Raw genomic sequence first — 25,858 nt, 5'->3', positions numbered from 1 at the left:
CTACTACAAGGACAGAGCTTACAGCTTACAGCACAGATCTTCACCATGTGCTGAGTGCATAGACTGGTTACGACAGGCATAGGTCCTTAGCTAATCTAACATCGTGTTAACCCACAGTGAAAGTATGTTCAACAGTTTCGAGCTTAATAAAATAGTGTTGCACTATTTTAAGTGTTGGTGTCCTGGATGTGTTCCACGGATCCAGAGCACCCAACACATCACCTTCTCTCTCCGCAGACACTGTCAGATTTGCTGAGATTGTCCAGCATTTTCTGGTTTTGTGTGAGAGATTACTGTCTTTGCTGTTATTTCTTAATCTGGGGCTGTCAACGTGAGACAGCAAGGTCTGAAGAACCCAACCACGACTTCTTTAGCATTTCATAAAGGAGGAATAATAGGCAACCACCTAAAGAAGCAGCAGTTAGGAGAGGAAAATTATGGAAAGGTGGAAGAAGATTGGGAACTGGTACACTTAATAAATAATCTTTATTGTTGTCAAAAGTAGGCTTACATTAACACTGCAATGAAGTTACTGTGAAAAGCCCCTAGTCGCCACATTCCGCCGCCTGTTCGGGTACACAGAGGGAGAATTCAGAATTCTCAGCTGGTACAGGAGTTGAACCCGCACTGCTAACCTTGTTCTGCATCACAAACCAGCTGCTTAACCCACTGAGCTAAACCCAAACCAGGCGGTTTGATGTGAGCACCAAGGAAAGGCATTAGAGGGATACAGAAGTAGAGTGAGAAGAAGTCATTAGATGGGAGGATGCTCGTGTGGGGCATGAACTCCTGCTGAGACCAGTTTGGTCCAAAGTGCCATAGATTCCATGAAATCCCATTAATCTCTCGGAATTAACAGATGGAATAACAGGGTTGGCTTGGTCATGCGAATGGTGGCCTGCTGTTAGTCAATGTCTGAAGCGGCAAAGAGGTTTAAGGGGTGAATTGGGGAGCTTGGGGCCCAGGTAGCTGAGAACTGCCTGTCAGCACAGAAAGAAAGGGAGCAGGAGTGTGTGAGGGATCAGAGGAGAGGAGAGTGGAGCAGGGGAGGATTACAGAGTTACATGAAGAGTTTCGGAGTGAGGAAGAGAATTTGATTAATGAGGGACTGGTCTTCTTGGTTTGCCAGCACAGGGGCTGATGGGAAACTAACAGCGGAGGTTATACAAGAGAACGCGAGAGGCAGTGACCAGGGAGGAGCTCGGCGAGAGTGCAGACTTTGTGCTGCCTGCTGATGACAATAGCTTTGGTCTTTCCAGTAATTAGCTGGATTTGTGGACATGGCAGTGCTGACGGAGTTGTGGGTGGGTCAGGGGTGGGGGTGACGTGTTCAGGAGCTCAGTAAAAGATTAGATGACCCCAACACTGCAGCTGGTCCCCTTTCCAGTGGCCACCCTAATCCGACACTCACAAGTTGCTGGCGTCCTGAGCTGGGATTCACTCCCAATGAGGCAATCTCGGGGATACAGAAAATCCAGGCCTACTCTCATCAATTTAAGCGGGCAGGGAAGTGAGATTGGTGGATTGGATTGCCGGGGTTTAGAGACTGAATATCACACATGGTTTCATTGTTAGTGAGCACTGCTTGCGAACACTGAGGAAAGCACGAAGAATTGCCCATCTGTTTTCTATAAAACCATGTAATAAAACAGAGAAGGCCTCAGAAATCTTGCTGTGGTTTGTTTTGGAGATTGGGATTGTGGAAATTGCTAGCTCATTGCCTTTTGTAATTAATTCTGCAACATTGCCCTGGGCTGGTAAACATGCAGATAATGTCAAACACTATGGCAGCAATGTCGGTCAGCGAGACTTTGCATTTATTCACATCTGTCTGCTTTGGCAGTGCTGAGGTTTATTCATACAGAATGTAATTTATATTGCCATGCTGCAAAGACTTATAAATTTATAATCATTATTTTGGAGTGAGCAGAGACTAGCTGTGTTTGGGGTCATTTATTTAGATCGCCTGCCACAAAGGGCTTCAAGCCAAGGATGCCCAACATCGCACGACAATGCACAAAGGTTTGTTATCTGAGGTCACACTCCCTCCCGGTGAAACCTCACCAACTGGGACCACACATAGATTCCAGGAATTCAATCCCATCGGGCGAGGTTTCAATCCAGGAGCAGGATTTCATAAAATTGACTTTGTAAACCGGGACGTCAGTGTAGGTGACTCTCAGGATATGCATTCATGCACATAATGAGATACAGAAGGCAGTGACAGACACCCAGTACAGCCAATCAACACACAGGACAGAACACAACCAATCACCAGGGAGAACACTAGAGGGTGGTCTCCCACTATAAAACACACGAGGCATCAGCACTCTGCCTCTTTCCACTGGTGACAACTGTAGTGACAGTCAGGGTGTATATATCAGTTAGCACCTTCTACACATGGCTCAGAGCTAGTCTGGTCTAGTTAGTTATAGTAAACACGCTTAGATTAGTAGAGTGTCAAACCCCCAGCTTAACAAGTTCAATAAAGCGCATTGAACTAACACCAAAGTTTGGAGTCGACTTTCAAGTACAACTGCATCCAGTTGCAGTCCGTGTTACCCCAGGGTGAATAACACAACAGTGACATCAAAACATTTATACCCTCAGGCCAGTTAAACTTCCTGATTACAGACTTAATCCATTAGTTTGAAATCGATTTGGCCACTTTTAAAAAAGATGGAGACTGAGAGCGAGAGATAGAGTTTTGCCGCACAAATAAAATCAGGAGCAAGTCTTCACAATTGCTGTGCACAAAAACATAAAATAATTCAAGAGAATAAGAACCTTGAGTTTCACAAACCAACACGGAAACCGTCACACTATTTACTTCCCTCAAATCGAAAACCAGTAGCTCAAGTGTCTGTGTTGTCTGAATTAATCCCAAGCAGCTCGTTTCAAGGTTTGTAAATGTCACACGGATTTGAACCGGATTTCACAGCATCCAAACACTGGGCCCAATTGGTCGATACTGGGGTATAAATGCTGCACATGAGCCTCCTCCGACCCCTCTTCACCTTCGTCTGACCCCATTGACCCACACTTCTGATTACTGAAGGGAAAATAACTGCAGGGCTACAGGGTAAGGATTGGGGGGGGGGCGGGGGGGGACTAATTGTTTATGCAAATAGCTCATACAGATGTGATGGGCCGCATGGCCTCCTTGTGTCTTGTAACCATTCTATTATTTTATCCCGTCTCCCTCATCTAAGTGTCGACCTTTCCATCAAATATGGCTGTGCTTTTCAGTTCAACTGCTCGCTGTGGTAGCAACATCGACTTTCTCATCACCTCCTGGCTGAAACTTTTGTAACTATCTTGTGCCAAACTATCCTGGGCAGCACGGTAGCACAGTGGTTAGCACAGTTGCTTCACAGCTCCAGGGTCCCAGGTTCGATACCCGACTTGGGTCACTGTCTGTGCGGAGTCTGCACGTTCTCCCCGTGTATGCGTGGGTTTCCTCCGGGTGCTCCGGGTTCCTCCCACAGTCCAAAGACGTGCAGGTTAGGTGGATTGGCCAGGCTAAATTGCCCTTAATGTCCAAAAAAGGTTTGATGGGGTTACGGGGATAGGGTGGAGGCATGGACTTAGGTAGGGTACTCTTTCCAAGGACCAGTGCAGACTCAATGGGCCGAATGGCCTCCTTCTGCACTGTAAATTGCGGGAATAGAGAATCCCTTTGCCTGTGAACGGTGCGCCACATCCCACCGCCGGGATACACGCAGCTGGGGGGGCCAGAGAAACCCACCTTTTGTATTTGTGGATCCCAGTTCTCTAAATTTACCCGATTAAATATTGACTCAGGGAGTGCTGAGGCAGTGCTTTGCTGCAGTTACTGCCTCAACCTTGTATCACCCGCAACGTGTCATACTTACAGTGCGGAATAGGATCCATTCATTGTGACAGTAGTCAAGGGTGCCGCCAAACTCGTGAGTCAGATGGGTTTCATCGATATACTTCAACAACTCTGTGACTGAATTCAGCATAACAACCTGCAGGAAGAGCAGAGTGAGCCATCCCACACATTTCAGAAAGGAGCGTTCACCTTCAACAGGGTATATAGAATGAAGATAAGCGATGCCTCTCAAACCAAAAGAGAAAATGCTGGAAACTCTCAGCTGGTCTGGCAGCATCTGTAGGGAGACAAAAGACCTAATGTTTCGAGTCCAGATGACCCTTTGTCAAAGCTAAAAGGTATCGGAAGTGGGAGATATTTATACTGTGAGTGAGGGAATGAAAGGTGAGTCATTGCCATTCGCACTCTGTTCCCTTGGTTTCTGTGGTTATTAGCAATCTGTTCCCTTGGTTTCTGTGTCTATTAGCACTCTGTTCCCTTGGTTTCTGTGGCTATTAGCACTCTGTTCCCTTGGTTTCTGTGGCTATTAGCACTCTGTTCCCTTGGTTTCTGTGGCTATTAGCACTCTGTTCCCTTGGTTTCTGTGGCTATTAGCACTCTGTTCCCTTGGTTTCTGTGGTTATTAGCAATCTGTTCCCTTGGTTTCTGTGTCTATTAGCACTCTGTTCCCTTGGTTTCTGTGGCTATTAGCACTCTGTTCCCTTGGTTTCTGTGGCTATTAGCACTCTGTTCCCTTGGTTTCTGTGGCTATTAGCACTCTGTTCCCTTGGTTTCTGTGGCTATTAGCACTCTGTTCCCTTGGTTTCTGTGGCTATTAGCACTCTGTTCCCTTGGTTTCTGTGGCTATTAGCACTCTGTTCCCTTGGTTTCTGTGGCTATTAGCACTCTGTTCCCTTGGTTTCTGTGGCTATTAGCACTCTGTTCACTTGGTTTCTGTGGTTATTAGCACTCTGTTCCCTTAGTTTCTGTGGTTATTAGCACTCTGTTCCCTTGGTTTCTGTGTCTATTAGCACTCTGTTCCCTTGGTTTCTGTGGCTATTAGCACTCTGTCCCCTTGGTTTCTGTGGCTATTAGCCCTCTGTTCCCTTGGTTTCTGTGGCCATTAGCACTCTGTTCCGTTGGTTTCTGTGACTATTAGCACTCTGTTCCGTTGGTTTCTGTGGCTATTAGCAATCTGTTCCCTTGGTTTCTGTGGCTATTAGCACTCTGTTCCCTTCGTTTCTGTGGCCATTAGCACTCTGTTCCTTTGATTTCTGTGACTATTAGCACTCTGTTCCCCCCTTGGTTTCTGTGGCTATGATTCATCTTTCATTCCCTCACCCACAGTACAAATATCTCCCACTTTCGATGTCTTTTAGCTTTGACAAAGATCATCTAGACGCGAAATGTTCGCTCTTTTCTCTCCCTACAGATGATGCCAGATCTGCTGAGATTGTCCAGCATATTTTCTTTGGTTTGAGATTCCAGCATCCGCAGCATTTTGCTTTTAACCTGTGCATCTCATTCGTGTTGTCCACGACAACGGGACCGTCCCAAAGTGCTTTGCATCTGATGAGGTAACAGGTGACATGCAGGCATTGCGTCGGGTGCGAGATGCATTGACACTAAAGGCAATCCAACACGGCAATAACGCAGCCACATTACAATTGTGATTACATTTCAAAAGTACTTCTTGGTCTGCAAAGCACTCGGGATGTTCTGATATTGGAAGGCACCACAGGAATCAGGTTTGTGTGGACCAGCGCTGATCGACGCCCGGCTGCAGCCCCCCTGGAGAGGCCGGAGAATCGAGGAAGGCCGGTGGATCCAGGGCAGGTAGATCTTAAGTAGGTTTACGACCTACTTCCGCGAGCCCATTTGGGGCGGGGTTCCGACTCCGACGTCTGGCGGGACTCCGGAGAATCTCGCGAGGCGCGGAGCTGGTCAGGAAGTTCGCTGCAGGCCTCTCCCAGTATTCTCTGGCCATACTGTGCTCTCCTTTAACCGCTACGCGGCCGGAGATTCAGGGCCATAGAGTCACACTGTGCTCAAGCGGCCCTCCGCCCATCGAGTCTGAACTAACAAAACTCCAGTCAATCTAGACTAATCCCACTTTCCAGTCCTTGGCCCATAGCTTTGAATGTTGACATTTCAAGTGTTCATCCACTTGCTCTTTGAAGATAGTGAGGTTTCCCTCCTCCACTACCCTCCCAGGCAGGACATTCCGGTTCCTACCACCCTCGGGGTGAAAGAACTTCTAAACCTCCAGCCCCTCACCTTTAAATTATCCCCACATATTATTGACCCGTGAACTAAGGGGAACAGCAGCTTCCTATCCCCCCTGTCCATGCCCCTCATAATCGTATACACCTCGAACAGGTCCCCTCTCAGCCTTCACTGCCCCAAAGGAAACAACCCGACCCTATCCAGTCTCTCCAAAAGCAGGGAAGTCATGTTGGAGTTGTACAGAATGTTGGTGAGCCCACAGCTGGAGTACTGTGTGCAATTCTGGCCGCCACATTAGAGGAAGGATGTGATTGCACTGGAGGGGGTGCAGGGGCGATTCACCAGGATGTTGCCTGGGATGGAACATTTCTGTTATGGTTGGATAGGCTTGAGTCGATTTCGCTGGAACAGAGAAGACTGAGGGGTGACCTGATCGAGGTGGACAGGATTATGAGGGACACGGACAGGGTGCATAGTGAGCAGCTGTTCACCTTAGTTGAAGGATCAGTCACAAGGTGACACAAGTTCAAGGTGAGGAACGGGAGGTTTAGGGGGGGATTTGAGGAAAACCCTTTTACTCAGAGGGTGGTGACGGTGTGGAACGCACTGCCTGGGGGGGTAGTAGAGGCGGGGTGCCTCACATCCTTTAAAAAGTACCGGGGCAGCGCGGTGGCGCAGTCGATAGTGCTGCTGCCTCACGGCGCCGAGGTTACAGGTTTGATCCTGGCTCTAGGTCACTGCCCGTGTGGAGTTTGCACATTCTCCCCGTGTTTGCGTGGGTCTAATCCCCACAACCCAAAGATGTGCGAGGTAGGTGAATTGGCCACGCTAAATCGCCCCTTAATTGGAAAATAATGAATTGGGTACTCTAAATTTACAAAATAAAAGTACCTGGGTGAGCACGTGGCATGACATACCGTGCAAAACTATGGGCCAAGTGCTGGCAAATGGGGTTAGGTGGGCAGCTCAGGTCCTTTTATGCAGTGGTGCAGACTCAATGGGCCAAAGGGCTTTTTCTGCACTGTATTCTTCTGTGAACAGGCAACATCCTGGTGAATCTCCTCTGCACCCTCTCTGGGGCAATCACATCCTTCTGGGTGACCAGAACTGAACACAGCACTCCAGCTGTGGCCTAAATAAAGTCCTGTCCAGCTCCAGCATAACCTCCCTGCTCTTATAGGCTATGCCGTGACTGATAAGTATCCCTTATGCCTTCTTAACTATCTTATTAACCCCTCCTGCCGTGTCCTCAGGCGAGGGGCAAGGTTGAGAAGGCGGGGCCTTCATGAATAACCTCAGCCGGTACGGGGATTGAACCCATGCTGCTGGCCTTGTTCTGCACCTCAAACCAGCTGTCCTAGCCCACTGAGCTAAACCCCAGCCAGCAAGTGCGAGAGGCAGAAAGAGCGTTAAAGTCACAGAGAGAGAGGGAGGGAGACAGCAGTAGATTGAGTCACAGAGCCAAAATGAGACAAGGGAGAAAAGACAGAGAGAGGAGGAGAGTGAGAGGGAGAGAGATAAGGAGCGTGAGAGAGAGAGATTGAGAGAGAGAAAAATTTAGAGAGAGAGAGGTAAGGAGCGTGAGAGAGAGAGAGATTGAGAGAGAGAAATTGAGAGAGAAAGAGAGAGAGATAAGGAGCGTGAGAGAGGAGAGAGAGAAAGAGCGTGAGAGGGAGAGGAGGAGAGTGAGAGAGAGGGACACAGAGAGAGAGACAGACAGAGAGAGAGACAGACAGAGACATGGAGAAAGAGAGAGAAAGAGGAGAGTGAGAGAGAGAGATTGAGAGAGAGAGAGAAATTGAGAGAGAAAGAGAGAGAGATAAGGAGCATGAGAGAGGAAGCGTGAGAGGGAGAGGAGGAGAGTGAGAGAGAGGGACAGAGACAGGGACAGGGAGAGAAAGAGAGAGAAAGAGGAGAGTGAGAGAGAGAGAGAGACAGAGAGGGAGAGACATTGAGGTTAATACAGAGAGTGACTAAGGAGAGAATATCCACCGGGATGCTGAGGAAAGAGACTTACCGGTAGTTTGAGGATAAAGTCATCCTGATTGAATCGGAAGTTAATATCGGATATGGCACGTTGGAAGAATCCTGTTGGTCGCAGGACCAGGACCAGCTGCAGGTTTTCTGGACACGTGGCCTAAGGAGAACAAATTGTAAAATGTTCATTTCTTGCCCAGCTTTCAGAGTATCTGACTATTCAGAGCAAACTCCTGGGAAGTGCAGGTGCGATGGGGCAGATATGATGGATGACAGGTTGAATGACAAGTGGATTCCACCGCACATAATCCCACTCAGTAAAGTTGCGGACTGACATGTCTGCCTGCACTCACATTATAACTGCATGAGTCAAAAAGCCCTTTCCATTTGTACACAGGGTGGGGGCGTCACTAGCTAGGGCTGCATTTGTTGCCCATCACCAACCTTGAGAAGGTGGTGGTGAGCAGCCTTCTTGAACCGTTGGAGTCCATATTGTGTAGGTACACCCACCGTGCTGTTAAGGGAGGGAGTTCCAGGATTTTGACCCAGTGACGATGAAGGACGGAGATATATTTCCAAGTCAGGATGGTCAGTGAGGGGAACTTTCTGGCAATGATGGTTTTCCCGTGTGTCTGCTGTCTTTGCCCATCAAGGTGGCAGAGGTCATGGATTTAGAAGGTGCCACCAAAGGAGCCTTGGTGAGTTCCTGCAATGCATCTTGTAGATGGTACACACGGATGCTACTGTGCATCGGTGGTGGAGGGGTGAATGTTTAAGGTGGTGGACGTACCGTCCATCAAGCAGGCTCCTTTGCCCTGACAGTGCCGTGATTCCTAAGTGTTTTTGGTGCCGCAATCAACCCAGCAACTTGTTGCACCAAAGATAGTGTGATTTATCTGTGTAAATAGATTATTGATGTGTAAATAATGCAGCAACTTGTGGTGAGGGACAAATACACATGGATTCTGAATTACCACATGTTGATGGATGACTACTTCACTGCTATCTTCACAAAAACAGCAGCTCACCCTCAGTCACCCCGTCAGCTTCAAGTAACCAATGAAGTTTCGTCATAAAATAGGAATTAAACTAATTAATTAATTATAATCGTTATTGTCACAAGTCGGCTTACATTAACACTGCAGTGAAGTTACTGTGAAAATCCCCTAGTCGCCACACTCGGGCGCCTGTTCGGGTACACAAAGGGAGAATTCAGAATGTCCAAATTATGTCCGTAACAAGCACGTCTTTCGGGACTTGTGCGAGGAAACCGGAGCACCCGGAGGAAACCCACGTAGACACGGGCGGAGAACATGCAAACTCTACACAGACGGTGACCCAAGCCAGGAATCGAACCTGGGACCCTGGAGCTGTGAAGCAACAGTGCTAACCACTGTGCTACCGTGCCGCCCTAGTTGAGATGTTTAGAGCTGGCATTTTATGTAGTAAGGGCCCTTAGTGATTGATGTGTTAAGTGAGTTGGTTCAACGTTGACTGCAACTGGATGCAGTGAAACTAGAACCAGGCTTCCGACACAGGAGATGGTCCAACACTGTTTTATTGAACTTCCTGATTGCTGTACATAGTCTGCTGTGAGTTGACACTCTATCAATCTAACTGATAACCTCCTACTGGCTTGACCAGACTAACTCTCTACCTCATGGTGATAGTGCTCACTGGCTTGTGCACTCTGACTATCTCAGTAGCTGAGTCTTGTAGAGAGAGGGAGAGTCTTAATGCCCTGTGTGCTTTATAGTGGTGGTGTCCTGTCTGGTGATTGGTTGTTCTGTGTCGTGTGTGTTCATTGGTTATCCTGTGTGTCAATCACTTCCTGTCTGCATCTCATTATATACATGAGTGGATATTATGACAGTGATGAGATGTATGGCCTGGTCATGGAACTCAAATTCCGAGGCCCAGAAAGGAAACGATTCAAATACTTTAGTCTCATTCCTACAGCCGGAAAATTGTTCCCCCAGATTTTTTGTAATGAATTTTAAATCAGTTGGTAAAAAAATGTTTGTGTTTTTATTTTTCTCAATCGAATATTTCTTTCCCTCTCTTTCTTGCTCTTTCTGAATCTGTTTCGACTTTAATTCAAACAATTTCCTTCTCCACCATTTCTCTGCTTCGTTCTCAATCCTTAAATCTCTGTTGGTGCCGTTTTTCACACGGACCCAGCTGCCCCCTGTCCTCACTGCGCCGGTTTCAGCTCACACAGCCAGCCAAGGAAGCCATGGTCCCTGAATCACCTCCAGCCTAACTGAGGTTCTGCACCCCACTGCCCTCTCACTGAAGTTACCCTTTCTGTCCAGTCTGTGGTGCCAATTTCCATTGCCTCAATTGCAACCACACAGCAGGAGGAGATAATCACATTGAACACATCACCAAGCTGAGGTGGCAGGCACGGTTTTCCAATCGCAAGCAATGATAAACTAAACGTACATCGTCATCAGAATTGATTAAGAAAGCTGTTCACACTCTTTGAGATCCAGACTGGATGTGTCGGGGTGAAACTTCCCCACAAATTTTCCATTTCCAGCAGACCCCCCCCCCCCCCCCCACCGCCCCCACCAACATTCATCCACATTTCTGCCAATCTCCCTTCCAAGTTACAGTCTGATAACAGAGGAACTGGGAGCTCTGACCAGAGGATCACAGGGGCGGTAATGTTTGAGCCCACTGCCTCATCCCTTGCTTCCTGAAAGTCTGGCCCCACCCAGTGAGTAAGTCATAGATCCATCGCTGCAAAGGCACAGGCGAAGGAGGTGGGGTAGGTGGGTGGGGGAGGAGGAGGAGGCTGGGGGGAGGGGGAAGGAGGCTGAGGGGGGGTTGGAGGGGAAGGAGATAAGCCAGCGATTTAGGTGGGAGCTTTATGATGAACTCTCATTATCACAGCCCTTCACACTCGATGAAGTACTTCTGAAGTGTGTTCGCTGTTGTCATGTAAGTAACATGGGAAGCAGTTTAGGGCAGCACGGTGGCACAGTGGGTTAGCCCTGCTGCCTCACGGCGCCGAGGTCCCAGGTTCGATCCCGGCTCTGGGTCTCTGTCCGTGTGGAGTTTGCACATTCTCCCCATGTTTGCGTGGGTTTTACCCCCACAACCCAAAGATGTGCAGTGTCGGTGGATTGGTGACGTTAAATTTCCACAAGGGCAAGCTCAGCCAGTCTGCAACACTGCAATGTGGGTCAAGTGACAAGTATTAGTCCAGAATACTGGGGAGAACGCCCCCTGACCGTCTGTGCACAGTGAGCAGACCTTTGTTTAACGCCCAGTCCATTCAGCTGAGGACAAAAAGAGCTTGGTTTAACATCTCAATTAAAAAGTGGCGGGTTCACGGTGCCACACTCCCTCATTGCTGCATCAGATCATAAACCTGGGCCTGCTGCTTTGTTTTCTGGAGCGCGATTGTGAACCCGCAGCTCAGGGGGCAGTGAGCACTACCAACTGAGCCACGACCGACACCCAGTGCTATAGAAACCATGTTTGACTGAGTATGAAGAGAAACACTGATAGATTTATTTATTAGTCAACAGAAATATGATGACCCCACAGGTTTCCATTGTCTGTCTAAAGTCCCGGGCCCCAGTCTGTACACCAGTTTACCAGGCAGCTCTGCAGTGAGTCACCAGGTAACAGCTGGTGCGTTCAAGAAGAAACCTGGAAAGAAATGAAGGGTAGGTGCAGAATGGCCTCAATACGAGTCATCACCGACGTTCCAGTGTAAGCACTCACACATCGTAGCTATCCATGAAACAGGGGCTTGGGACACCAAGGTGATTTACTGAACAATCTTCTCGAACAGTGTCACTCAGGAAGGCTTTATTCGTTACTGATGAATTATACGGGGATGTAATCATTCTGCCCAATTGATCACAATGCACAAAGATTCATTCAAGCAGAGAAGCTAATTAGGTGATTTTAATTTCATTTTACATAAGAGTGAATCTCTTATGACGTGCCTGTATATAATAATAATCTTTATTAGTGTCACAAGTAGGCTTACATTACCACTACAATGAAGTTACTGTGAAAAGCCCCTAGTCGCCACACTCTGGTGCCTGTTCAGGTAGAGGGATAATTCAGAATGTCCAAATCACCTAACAAGCACGTCTTTCGGGACTTGTGGGAGGAAACCGGAGCACCCGGAGGAAACCCACGCAGACACGGGGAGAACGTCCAGACTCCGCACAGACAGTGACCCAAGCCGGGAATCGAACCTGGGACCCTGCCGCTGTGAAGCAACAGTGCTAACCACTGTGCTACCGTGCTGCCCGTATTAAATACATACCATCCTTTCCCAGAGAGTAGTGAGTCCTGGGTACATGTTGGCAGCTAGTCTGGTGGATACTGACTCCCTGTGTCACCTTCAAGAGGCAGCTGGACTGACAACGTGATGGGGCAGAGATCACATTGTATAGAAGGCCGGTTTCTTTATAAATAACACAGTCAGTGCGACCTCCTCAATTGGTTTCCATTGCCCGAGGGGTTTGGAATTTTCCCAAGTTTTCTTTCCTTATCCTAGGTACAAATGACATCCAGTGTGACTGTGACAACGGTAAACTTTCCCTCCCCATCCTTCTCGACCTGCCTGCGGCCTTTGACACCGTTGACGACACCATCCTCCTCCGGGTCCTCCCCCCTGTTTTCCAGCTGGGTGGGAATGTCCTCACCTGGTCCCAGTCTCATCCATCCAATCCTGGCCAGAGGATCACTTTCAATGGCTTCTCTTCCGGATCCCCACACCATTCCTCTGGTATTCCCCAAGGATCTATCCGTTGCCGCCTTCTATTTCTCATGAACGCGCTGTCCCTCGGTGACATCCTCCAAAACAAATGCGTTCGTTTTCACAGGTACTCCGACACGGGGAGGACGTACAGACCCCGCACACAGACAGTCACTCAAGGTCGGAATCGAACCCGGGTCCCTGCCGCTGTGATGGAGCAGTGCTAACCACTGTGCCCACCCGTGCAGCCTGAGTCATCCCAAGAAGGTGGTGCGGTGCTTTCTTTTTAAACGGCTGGTAACAGGTTGATTCAACTGAATTGCGAGTTCAGTTAGTTCAGGTGGAAGCGATATCTCTGTGGGTCAGAAGTCACACAGAGAACCAGACTTGTGAGGTAACAGGTTTCCTTCCCTAAAGGACATTAGGGAATCAGTGGGATTTCCATGACAACGGTTGCTGGAAGCATAGATATATAGATAGAGAAAAATTAGGAGTAGGAGGAGGCGATTTGGCCCTTCAAGCCTGCTCCGCCATTCATCATGTGATCACAGATACCATGGAATCATTGAATTTACAGTGCAAAAGGAGGCCATTCAGCCCATCGAGTCTACGCTGGCCCTTGGAAAGAACACCCTACTTAAGCCGACACCTTATCCCTGTGACCCAGTAACCCCCACCTCATCTTTTTGGACACTAAGGGCAATTTAGCATGGCCAATCCAACTAACCTGCACATCTTTGGACTGTGGGAGGAAACCGGAGCACCCGGAGGAAACTCACGCACACACGGGGAGAACGTGCAGACTCCGCACAGACAGTGACCCGAGGTCGGAATCGAACCAGGGTCCCTGGCGCGGTGAGGCAACAGCGCTAACCACTGTGCCACCATGCTGCCTCCAAATACCATTTGCATTTTGGAGGGTCGGTTCAGACTCGATGGGCCAAATGGCCTCCTTCTGCATTGTAGTGATTCTATGATAATGACAGGACTTGTATTTATAACAACACCTTTTATGACTCATGGATGTCCCAAAGTGATGTAAAGCCAATGAAGTACATTGGAAGAACATTTTGACTTTCCAAAGGCTTTGGACAAAGTCGCAGGTAAGAAATTAGCGTGTGAAATTAAAGTGCATGGAATCGGGGGTAGTGTATTGAGATGGGTAGAAAACTAGTTGGCAGACAGGAAACAAAAAGTAGATATAAATGGATCTTTTTCCAAATGGCAGGCAGTGATTGGGTGGCATGGTCGCACAGTGGTTAGCACTGTTGCTTCACATCATCAGGGTCCTGGATTCGACTCTGAGCTTGGGTCACTGTCTGTGCGGAGTCTGCACGTTCTCCCTGTGTCTACATGGGTTTCCTCCGGGTGCTCCGGTTTCCTCCCACAAAACCCCAAAGTCGTGCTGTTAGGTGAATTGGACATTCTGAATTCTCCCTCTGTGTACTCGAACAGGTGCCGGAATGTGGCGACGAGGGGATTTTCACAGTAAAATCATTGCAGCGTTAATGTAAGCCTACTTGTGACAATAATAATGATTATTATTATAATGTTATGATTAATGGAGTATCACAGGGATCAGTGCTAGAACATAGAAAAATACAGCACAGAACAGGCCCTTCGGCCCACCATGTTGTGCCGAACCTTTGTCCTAGATTAATCATAGATTATCACTGATATACAGTGCAGAAGGAGGCCATTCGGCCCACTGAGTCTGCACCGACTCTTGGAAAGAGCACCCTACCCAAAGTCAACACCTCCACCCAACACTAAGGGCAATTTTGGACACTAAGGGCAATTTATCATGGCCAATCCACCTAACCTGCACATCGTTGGACTGTGGGAGGAAACCGGAGCACCCGGAGGAAACCCACGCAGACACGGGGAGGATGTGCAGACTCCGCACAGACAGTGACCCAAGCCGGAATCGAACCTGGGACCCTGGAGCTGTGAAGCAATTGTGCTACCCACAATGCTACCGTGCTGCCCTTAAGAACAAATAAATCTACACTATATCGTATATCATTTTACCGTAATCCATGTACCTATCCAATAGCTGCTTGAAGGTCCCTAATGTTTCCGACTCAACTACTTCTACAGGCAGTGCATTCCATGCCCCCACTACTCTCTGGGTAAAGAACCTACCTCTGACATCCCCCCTATATCTTCCACCATTCACCTTAAATTTATGTCCCCTTGTAATGGTTTGTTCCACCCGGGGAAAAAGTCTCTGACTGTCTACTCTATCTATTCCCCTGATCATCTTATAAATCTCTATCAAGTCGCCCCTCATCCTTCTCCGTTCTAATGAGAAAAGGCCTAGCACCCTCAACATTTCCTCGTAAGACCTACTCTCCATTCCAGGCAACATCCTGGTAAATCCCCTTTGCACCTTTTCCAAAGCTTCCACATCCTTCCTAAAATGAGGCGACCAGAACTGTACACAGTACTCCAAATGTGACCTTACCAAAGTTTTGTACAGTTGCATCATCACCTCACGGCTCTTAAATTCAATCCCTCTGTTAATGAACGCTAGCACACCATAGGCCTTCTTCACAGTTCTATCCACTTGAGTGGCAACTTTCAAAGATGTATGAACATAGACCCCAAGATCTCTCTGCTCCTCCACATTGCCAAGAACTCTACCTTTAACCCTGTATTCCGCATTCATATTTGTCCTTCCAAAATGGACAACCTCACACTTTTCAGGGTTAAACTCCATCTGCCACTTCTCAGCCCAGCTCTGCATCCTATCTATGTCTCTTTGCAGCTGACAACAGCCCTCCTCACTATCCACAACTCCACCAATCTTCGTATCGTCTGCAAATTTACTGACCCACCCTTCAACTCCCTCATCCAAGTCATTAATGAAAATCACAAACAGCAGAGGACCCAGAACTGATCCCTGCGGTATGCCACTGGTAACTGGGATCCAGGCTAAATATTTGCCATCCACCACCACTCTCTGACTTCTATCGGTTAGCCAGTTTGTTATCCAAAGTTGAAAGTGATCCTATCCTTCAGTACCCTTTCCATGACTTTTCCTACCACCGAAGTAAGACTAACTGGCCTGTAATTCCCAGGGTGATCCCTATTCCCTTTTTTGAACAGGGGCACGACATTCGCCACTCTCCAATCCCCTGGTACCACCCCTGTTGACAGTGAGGACGAAAAGATCATTGCCAACGGCTCTGCAATTTCATCTCTTGCTTCCCATAGAATCCTTGGATATATCCCGTCAGGCCCGGGGGACTTGTCTATCCTCAAGTTTTTCAAAATGCCCAACACATCTTCCTTCCTAACAAGTATTTCCTCGAGCTTACCAGTCTGTTTCACACTGTCCTCTCCAACAATATCGCCCCTCTCATTTGTAAAGACAGAAGAAAAGTACTCGTTCAAGACCTCTCCTATCTCTTCAGACTCAATACACAATCTCCCGCTACTGTCCACAATCTCCCGCTACTGTCCCGCTAGGATCGCAGCTATTCGCAATATATATTAATGATTGGGATGAGGGAACTAAATGTAATATCTCCTTGCAGGTGATACAAGCTGCGTGGGAGGGCAAGCCATGAGGAGGTTGCAGTGATCCTTCAATGTAATTTGGACAAATTGAGTGAGTGGGCAAATGCACATCATAGCAGCTGCAGAATAATGTGGATAAATGTCAAGTTATCTACTTCGATAGTAAAAACAGGAAGGCAGATTATTGTCTGAATGGCTCTCTGCGAGAGGGGAAATTGCAACGAGACCTGGGTGTCCTCCTACACCAGTCACTGAAGGTAAGAAGGCAAATAGTATGTTGACCTTCATAGCGAGTGGATTGGAGTACAGGAGCAGGGATGTCTTGCTGCAATTATACAGGGCCTTGATGAAACCACACCTGGAATATTGTGTGCAGTTTTGATCTCCTTATCTGAGGAAGGATGTTCTTGCTACAGAGGGAGGGCAGCGAAAGTTTACCAGACTGATTCCTGGGATTGCGGAACTGACGTGTGAGGAGAGATTGAGTCGGGCAGGATTATATTTTTTGAGTTCAGAAGAATGAGGGGGGATCTCATGGAAACCTATAAAATTCTAACAGGATTGGACAGGGTAGATGCAGGAAGGATGTTCCCGATGGTGGGGGTGTCCAGAACCAGGGGTCACAGTCTGAGGATATCAGGTAAATCGCTTAGGACTGAAATAAGGATAAATTTGTTCACCCAGAGAGTGGCGAGCCTGTGGGATTCGCTACCACAAATAAATTAGTAAATAGCAAGGAGGGGCAGCACGATAGCACAGTGGTTAGCACAGTTGCTTCACAGCTCCAGGGTCCCAGGTTCGATTCCCGGCTTGGGTCACTGTCTGTGCGGAGTCTGCACGTTCTCCCCATGTCAACGTGGGTTTCCTCCGGGTGCTCCGGTTTCATCCCACAGTCCAAAGATGTGCAGGTTAGGTGGATTGGCCGTGATAAATTGCTCTTAATCGTCCAAAAAGGTTAGGTCGGGTTACTGAGTTCATAGAATTTACAGCGCAGAAGGAGGCCATTCGGCCCATCGAGTCTGCACCGGCTCTTAGAAAGAGCACCCTACCCAAGGTCCACACCTCCACCCTATCCCCATAACCCAGTAACCCCACCCAACACTAATTTTGGACACTATGGGCAATTTAGCATGGCCAATCCACCTAACCCGCACATCTTTGGACTGTGGGAGGAAACCGGAGCACCCGGAGGAAACCCACGCAGACATGGGGAGAAGGTGCAGACTCCGCACAGACAGTGACTCAAGCCGGGAATCGAACGTGGGACCCTGGAGCTGTGAAGCAACAGTGGTGTCCACAATGCTACCGTGTGGGCTTAAGTGGGGTGCTATTTCGAGGGGCCGGTGCAGACTCGATGGGTCGAATGGCCTCCTTCTGCACTGTAAATTCTATGATTCACTATGAAAGCCTTTGATTACAGGATAATATGATGGGCTGGTTAGATAGGCAGAACAATGGGAAATGCAATAAGTGTGAGCTGATGCATTTTGGGAAGACTAATGAGGCAAGGATGTACACAATGAACGGTAGGATGCTGGGAAGCACAGAGAACCAGCGGGACCTTGGGGTGCATGTCCATAGATCCCTGAAGGTAGCAGGACAGGTGGATAAGGTGGTTAAGAAGGCATATGGGATACTTGCCTTTATAGCTGAAACATAGACTATAACAGCAGAAAGGTTATGATGGAACTGTATAAAATGCTTGTTAAGCCACAGCTAGAGGATTATGTACAGTTCTGTCGCCACACTATCGGAAGGATGTGATTGCACTAGAGAGGGTGCAGAGGAGATTCATCAGGACTTTGCCTTTGTTGAAAATTTTCAAGCATGAGGAGAGGCTGGTTAGGCTGGGGTTGTTGTCTCTGTTGCAGAGAAGGCTGAGGGGGGACCTGACTGAAGTGCACAAAATTGTGAAGGACATAGATAGGGTGGATAGGAAATACCTTTTCCTCTTAGTGGAGGGGTTAATAACCAGGGGGCACAGATAAACAGGGGCTCTTTAGCACAGGGCTAAATTGCTGGCTTTGGCAGCAGACTGAAGCAGGCCAGCAGCACGGTTCGATTCCCGTAACAGCGGCTTTTCACAGTAACTTCATTTGACGCCTACTTGTGACAATAAGCGATTTTCACTTCATTTCATCGAAGGTAAGGGGCAGAAGATTTCAAGGGGATGTGAGAAAACCCTTTTTCACCCAGCGGGTGGTGGGAATCTGGGACTGGGTGGGAATCTGGGACTCAGTGTCTGAAAGGGAGGGAGAGGCGGGAATCCTCCCAACATTTAATACACATTTTAGATGAGCACTTGAGATGCCATCGCACACAAGGCTCCGGACCAAGAATTGGAAAATGGGATTAGAATAGTGAGGTGCTTGATGGCCAACACGGACACGGTGGGCCGAAGGGCCTCTTTCAGTGCTGGAAAACTCAATAACTCTAAAGTAGTTTTCAAGAAGGAGTTACAGTTGTTCTTGGGACGAAAGGGATCAAAGGATGGCTGGGGGGGAGGGGGAGTGTGGGAACAGGTGACTGAGTTGGATGACCAGCTATGATCAAAATGAATGATGGAGCAGGCTCGAACTTCCTCCTGCCCCTATTGTCTATGTTTCTAAGTGTAGCAAACCCAGGAGCCAATTTGTGCACAGCAAGATCCCATAGACAGTAACATGATAAGGGCCAGATAGCCGTTGGTTGACGGATAAATGTTGGCCAGTGTACTGGGGAGAGGTCGTCTACTCTACTTTAAATTGGGTTCTTGGACACTGGCCTGAGAAGGCAGTGAAAGCCCCCGATTACTGTTTTATCTGAGGAGCAATACCCTCGGTGCAGCGCCAGAGTGTCGACCTGGATTCTATCCTCTATCTCTGAAGTGAGACACAAAGGCACTGAATCACTGCAGGGACACACAAAGCAGAACTCACCGTGCCTTACACCAATCAGACCATGCTGTTGGTCCAGCAAAGAACAAAATAGCTTTTTAATTATGGCACCGTGTGTGTGTCCTGCACAGAGATGGACATAGCTGCCAGCTCCTGTCAGATGGAGCAGTGCAGCAAGTGAGGACCCCCCCACCCCCCCACCCCCCCCCCCCCCCCCCCTGGCCATTGCAGTGTTACCCACACCATTGATTTAAAGGTTCAAAACCAAGTGCCCCTTGCAAACTGCAAAGTGAGTATTACTGTCCCAACACTGGAAACACACACACATGATACAGAAAGGAGACTGTCTTCATGGCCCACTTAAAAGAAGGTTTCTCTGATGGAAATTCCTGCTCAGCTGCTCCCTCCTCTGCGCTCAGGCACTGCTGAGCTCTGCACAACTCGCAGCCCCTGTGCAGAGATAGCTCAGTGTCTCCCCGCTGGAGCTGCCGCAGTCTCTCTCCCTGCGAACTTGGGGCTGTGCAATGGGGGAAGGTACAAGGTCCTTACCGCATTCTTCTTGGACTTGGCGCTGCTTCTCTGGACATCCGCTCCTGCCATCTGCCCGCTCCCTGTCCCGCCCAACAAGGACACAGGACAGACTCTGCAGCCGGGCTGCGGGAGCTCTCTGCCTTATTTTACCCTCCGCTCTCCTCCCGGCTGCCGGCGCTGGCTTTAATTTATTATCCAACACGTTCTCGCGATCAATTCAGTGCCAACCTTCACACTCACTCCGAGAGCAGCCTTCCCAATGTCACAACCTGTACACTAACACACACCTATAGTGACACTCACACAATCAAACACACAGACATACACCTATAGTGACACTCACACAATCAAACACACACTGATACACACCTATAGTGACACTCACACAATCAAACACACACTAACACACACCTATAGTGACACTCACATAATCACACACACACTGACACACACCTATAGTGACACTCACATAATCAAACACACACCTATAGTGACACACAATCAAACACACTCACACTGACACACCTATAGTGACACTCACACAATCAAACACACACACCTATAGTGACACTCACATAATCAAACACACACTGACACACACCTATAGTGACACACAATCAAACACACTCACACTGACACACACCTATAGTGACACAATCAAACACACACCTAGTGACACACATACAATCAAACAAACTCACACTGACACACAATCAAACGCACTCACACTGACACACACCTATAGTGACACTCACAATCAAACACTCAGACTGACACACACCTATAGTGACACACACAATCAAACACACTGACACACATCTATAGTGACACACAATCAAACACATTCACTGACACACCTATAGTGACACTCACAATCAAACACACTCACTGACACACACCTATAGTGACACTCACAATCAGACAGACACACACCTATAGTGACACACACACACAATCAAACACACTGACACACACCTGAAGTGACACACACACTCACTGACACTCACACTGATACATACCTATAGTGACATGCACACAATCAAACACACTCACACTGACACACACTTATAGTGACTGGTGGTATGTATTAGGGGTATGTATTAAGGGTATTAAGGTACCCTGTGATGCCGAGAGGCTATTGGTGGATAGACGCTGGGTCCCGATTGGATCAGCCGCCTGCTGGCTCCACCCAGTAAGGCGGAGTATAAGAGCCCAGGTTCTCCCAGCAGCCGCATTCTGTAACGGTGCTGCTGGGGAACAAGTCTGCGTAATAAAGCCATTGTTCGACTCCTTCTCATCTCGTCTCGTGAGTGACTGATTGTGCTACAATGACACTCACACAATCAAACACACTTTCACACACCTATAGTGACACACATACAATCAAACACACACTGACACACACCTATAGTGACACTCACACGATCAAACACAATTTCACACACCTATCGTGACACACATACAATCAAACACACTCACACTGATAAACACCTATAGTGACACACAATCAAACACACTCACACTGACACACACCTATAGTGACACTCACACAATCAAACACACACTCACCAGTGACACATATACAATCAAACAAACTCACACTGACACACAATCAAACGCACTCACACTGACATACACCTATCGTGTCACACACACAATCAAACACACTGACACACACCTGTAGTGACACACACACTCACTGACACTCACACTGTTACCTATAGTGACACTCACACAATCAAACACACTCACACTGACACACACTTATAGTGACTGTGGTGGTATGTATTAGGGGTATTAAGGTACCCTGTGATGCCAAGAGGCTATTGGTGGATAGACGCTGGTTCCCGATTGGATCAGCCGCCTGCTGGCTCCACCCAGTAAGGCGGAGTATAAGAGCCCAGGTTCTCCCAGCAGCCGCTGTAACTGTGCTGCTGGGGAACAAGTCTGCGTAATAAAGCCATTGTTCGACTCCTTCTCATCTCGTCTCGTGAGTGACTGATTTTGCTACAATTTATTACGCAAACGCTAAAGGACATGGAGCTCCGAATCTTCCCGGAGTGTCTGTGAATCAGCCCCCATGCGGCACACTCAGCGGCCACATTTAAACATTGGTTAGTGTGTTTTCATGGATACCTCTGGACGGCCCCCGGCTTACCTACAGAACACCAGAAAATGCAGGTCCTGCATTCCAGGGTGAGCCCGGAAATCTACACTCTCATAGAGGATGCGGACGATTTCCCGGCGGCGATCGCCATGCTGATAGGAATCTACGTTCGGCCCATCAACCAGGTCTATGCACGCCACCAGCACGAGACGGCAAATCCCCGGGGAATCGCTGGACGAATTCTACAGTGCGCTGTTAATACTGGGGAGAAACTGCAACTGCCCATCGGTTTCGGCTAACGAATACACAGAGCTACTGGTCCGAGATGCGTTCGTGGCAGGTATGCTTTCATCCCAAATTCGCCAACGATTGCTGGAAAGAGGCGCACTAGGCCTCAAAGAGGCACGGGCCCTCGCTGCCTCGCTCGATGTGGCATTGCAGAACGCCCCCGACCGCGCAGCAGCCCCTTGGGCACCGTGGATCCCCACAGCGACCGAACCCCCGGGACCTCCTGCCCCCCCTGCAGGCCTGCGCTGCCAGAGTGGCAGATCACCCGGGCGGGCCCCGCTGCTACTTCTGTGGGCAAGGGAAACACCCCCGAATGCGCTGCCCGGCCCGCTGTAAAGGGTGTGGCAAAAAGGGGCACTTCTTAGCAGTGTGCCAGGCCCGGGGGGGTAGCCGCAATCTTCCAGGGGAGAACCCCAAACTCAACCCCCCCAGCGACCCATGTGCGGCCAATGGGTGCCGCCATCTTGGGTCCCGGACTCCATGCGGGAGGGATGGGCGCTGCCATTTTGTGCTCCTCCAGCAACGTGCGATCCATGGGCGTCGCCATCTTGTCCACCCCTGACCGTGTGCGACCCGTGGACTGACGGCTAAGAACCCCGGGATGGACGGCCCGACGGGGCCTGAAGAAAACGCCCCGATGCAGCAACTACGACTGGCTTCTGTGACCCTGGACCAGTCGCGGCCCCGAACGCTCCAAACAGCAACAACGACAGTATTTATAAACGGGTACGAGACGCCCTGCCTGATCGACACTGGGAGCACGGAGAGTTTTATAACCCCGATACAGTAAGATGCTGTTTCCTTCCGATCCACCCGAGTAATCAAAAAAAATTCTGCCGCAGTGTCCCGTTCTGTAGAGATAAAAGGGTTCTGCATCGCGAACCTCACGGTGCAGGAGAGGGTGGTCAAGAACTTCCGACTTTACGTCCTTTCCCACCTCTGCGCTGCCACACTCCTGGGGTTGGATTTTCAGTGTAACCTCCAGAGTTTAATGTTTAAATTCGGCGGCCCTATACCCCCACTCACTATGCAGCCTCGCGAACCACAAGGTCGATCCGCCTTCCCTGTTCGCGAACCTCACCCCGGATTGCAAACCAGACGGTACAGCACCCAGGACCGATCTTTTACCCGGTCAGAGGTCCAGCGGCTGCTGAGCGAAGGCATAATCCAGGCTAGCAATAGTCCCTGGAGAGCTCAGGTGGTCGTTGTAAAGACCGGGGAGAAGCAGAGGATGGTCGTAGACTATAGTCAAACCATCAATAGGTACACGCAGCTGGATGCGTACCCACTCCCCCGCATATCCGACATGGTCAATCGGATTGCACTGTACAAGGTCTTTTCCACCGTGGACCTTAAGTCCGCCTATCACCAGCTCCTCATCTGCCTGAGCGACCGCAAATACACTGCTTTTGAAGCAGATAGATGGCTCTATCACTTTTTAAGGGTTCCATTCGGCGTCACTAACGGGGTTTTGGTCTTCCAACGGGAGATGGACCGAATGGTTGACCGGTACGGTTTGCGGGCCACGTTCCCGTACCTTGACAACGTCACCATCTGCGGCCACGACCAGCAGGACCACGATGCCAACCTCCGCAAATTCCTCCAGACCGCGAACACCCTGAATCTCACATACAACAGGGAGAAATGCGTGTTTAGCACCGACCGTCTAGCCATCCTCGGCTACGTAGTGCGAAATAGAGTTACAGGCCCAGACCCCGAACGCATGCGCCCCCTCATGGAGTTCCCCCTCCCCCACTGCTCCAAGGCCCTGAAACGCTGCCTGGGCTTTTTCTCTTATTACGCCCAGTGGGTCCCCAACTACGCAGACAAGGCCCGTCCGCTAATCCAGTCCACGGCTTTTCCCCTGTCGACAGAGGCCCGCCAGGCCTTCAGCCGCATCAAAGCGGATATCGCAAAGGCCACGATGCACACGATCGACGAGTCCCTCCCCTTCCAAGTCGAGAGCGAAGTGTCCGACGTAGCTCTAGCGGCCACCCTCAACCAAGCGGGCAGACCCGTGGCCTTTTTCTCCCGAACCCTCCACGCCTCAGAAATCCGCCACTCCTCAGTGGAAAAGGAGGCCCAGGCCATAGTGGAAGCTGTGCGGCATTGGAGGCATTACCTGGCCGGCAGGAGATTCACTTTCCTCACTGACCAATGGTCGGTGGCCTTCATGTTCGATAATGCACAGCGGGGCATGATCAAGAACGACAAGATCTTGCGGTGGAGGATCGAACTCTCCACCTATAACTATGAGATCTTGTATCGTCCCGGAAAGCTGAACGAGCCTTCCGATGCCCTATCCCATGGCACATGTGCCAACGCACAAGTGGACCGTCTCCGAACCCTCCACGAGGACCTCTGCCACCCGGGGGTCACTTGGTTCTATCACTTCGTAAAGACCCGCAACCTGCCCTACTCCATCGAGGAGGTCAGGACCGCCACCAGGGACTGCCAAATCTGCGCGGAGTGCAAACCGCATTTCTACCGGCCAGATAAAGCGCACCTGATAAAGGCTTCCCGTCCCTTTGAACACCTCAGCATGGACTTCAAAGGCTCCTTCCCCTCCAACGATCGCAACACGTACTTCCTGAACGTGATTGACGAATACTCCCGGTTCCCTTTCGCCATCCCCTGTCCCGGCATGACCGCGGCCACAGTCATTAGAGCCCTCGGCACCATCTTTACACTGTTCGGTTTCCCCGCTTACATACATAGCGATAGGGGGTCCTCCTTCATGAGTGACGAACTGCGTCAATTCCTGCTCAGCAAGGGCATCGCCTCGAGCAGGACGACCAGTTACAACCCCCGGGGGAACGGTCAGGTAGAGAGGGAGAACGGAACGGTCTGGAAGACTGTCCTGCTGGCTCTATGGTCCAGAAGTCTCCCAGTTTCCCGCTGGCAGGAAGTCCTCCCGGACGCCCTCCACTCCATCCGGTCGCTGCTGTGGACAACAATGAATCAAACACCTCACGAGCGCTTCCTTGTCTTCCCAGGAAGTCCTCCTCCGGAACGTCACTTCCGACCTGGCTGGCAGCCCCGGGACCCATCTTGCTCCGAAAGCATGTGCAGACGCACAAATCGGACCCGTTGGTCGAGAGGGTTCATCTCCTTCACGCAAACCCTCAATACGCCTACGTGGCGTACCCCGACGGCCGACCACGGTCTCCCTGCGGGTCCTGGCACCCGCCGGAGCTCCACACGCCCCCCCAACACCAGTCACTCCCTCTGTAGCTCCACACGCCCCCCCAACACCAATCACCCCCGCCCTCCCAGCGGCGCACCCCACAGCCGTCCCCTTCCCGGGTGGATCGGTCCTTCCCCGGCCCCGAATAGGGGTATTGGAGCGGGAAGAGGCATCGCGACGCTCCCAGAGATGACGGGGCCCGAACCAGCGCCTGCATCACCACCGGGGCTAAGACGTTCGGCGAGGACGACCAGGGCACCCATTTGACTCATCAAATCAGTATAGTAAAGCAAGAAATGCCTCTGTGAATAATTTTTTTGGTTGCCCAGTAAAAGCGGCATTGTAAGTAGTACTAGTTGATATCGGAGCATAGCCGCCGTGTCAGCGGCATCCTAGGTACCGACGCTGTAAACTCCTACCACCATACGGCCCACTACCCCGCCGGTTTCTTTTTTAACAAAGGGTGAATGTGGTAGAACATTACAGCGCAGTACAGGCCCTTCAGCCCTCGATGTTGCGCCGACCTGTGAAACCACTCTAAAGCCCAGTTACACTGGCTCCACCCAGTAAGGCGGAG

The 25,858-nt window shown here is 49.7% G+C and overlaps 1 protein-coding gene across 4 annotated transcripts in view; it reads right to left on the bottom strand.

Annotated features, from left to right (window-relative positions):
- Positions 1-25,858, bottom strand: part of LOC140421311 (proto-oncogene DBL-like) — a 261,868-nt gene that overhangs the window by 142,206 nt on the left and 93,804 nt on the right. For 3 of the 4 annotated variants that reach the window (XM_072505953.1, XM_072505952.1, XM_072505956.1), the window contains 2 exons: positions 8,079-8,198; positions 3,876-3,992 (listed from right to left, as the gene is read on the bottom strand). In XM_072505953.1, the coding sequence (XP_072362054.1) occupies positions 3,876-3,992; positions 8,079-8,198 (237 nt within the window). Of the gene's footprint in view, positions 1-3,875; positions 3,993-8,078; positions 8,199-19,717; positions 19,871-25,858 lie in introns of those variants that run through there. The other variant, XM_072505954.1, reaches the window with a different exon arrangement.

Source organism: Scyliorhinus torazame, chromosome 5 (assembly GCF_047496885.1).
Source record: "Scyliorhinus torazame isolate Kashiwa2021f chromosome 5, sScyTor2.1, whole genome shotgun sequence".
Taxonomy (NCBI): domain Eukaryota; kingdom Metazoa; phylum Chordata; class Chondrichthyes; order Carcharhiniformes; family Scyliorhinidae; genus Scyliorhinus; species Scyliorhinus torazame.
The sequence above is the reverse complement of the archived record's forward strand: the minus strand, read 5'-3'. Positions and strand labels throughout refer to the sequence as shown.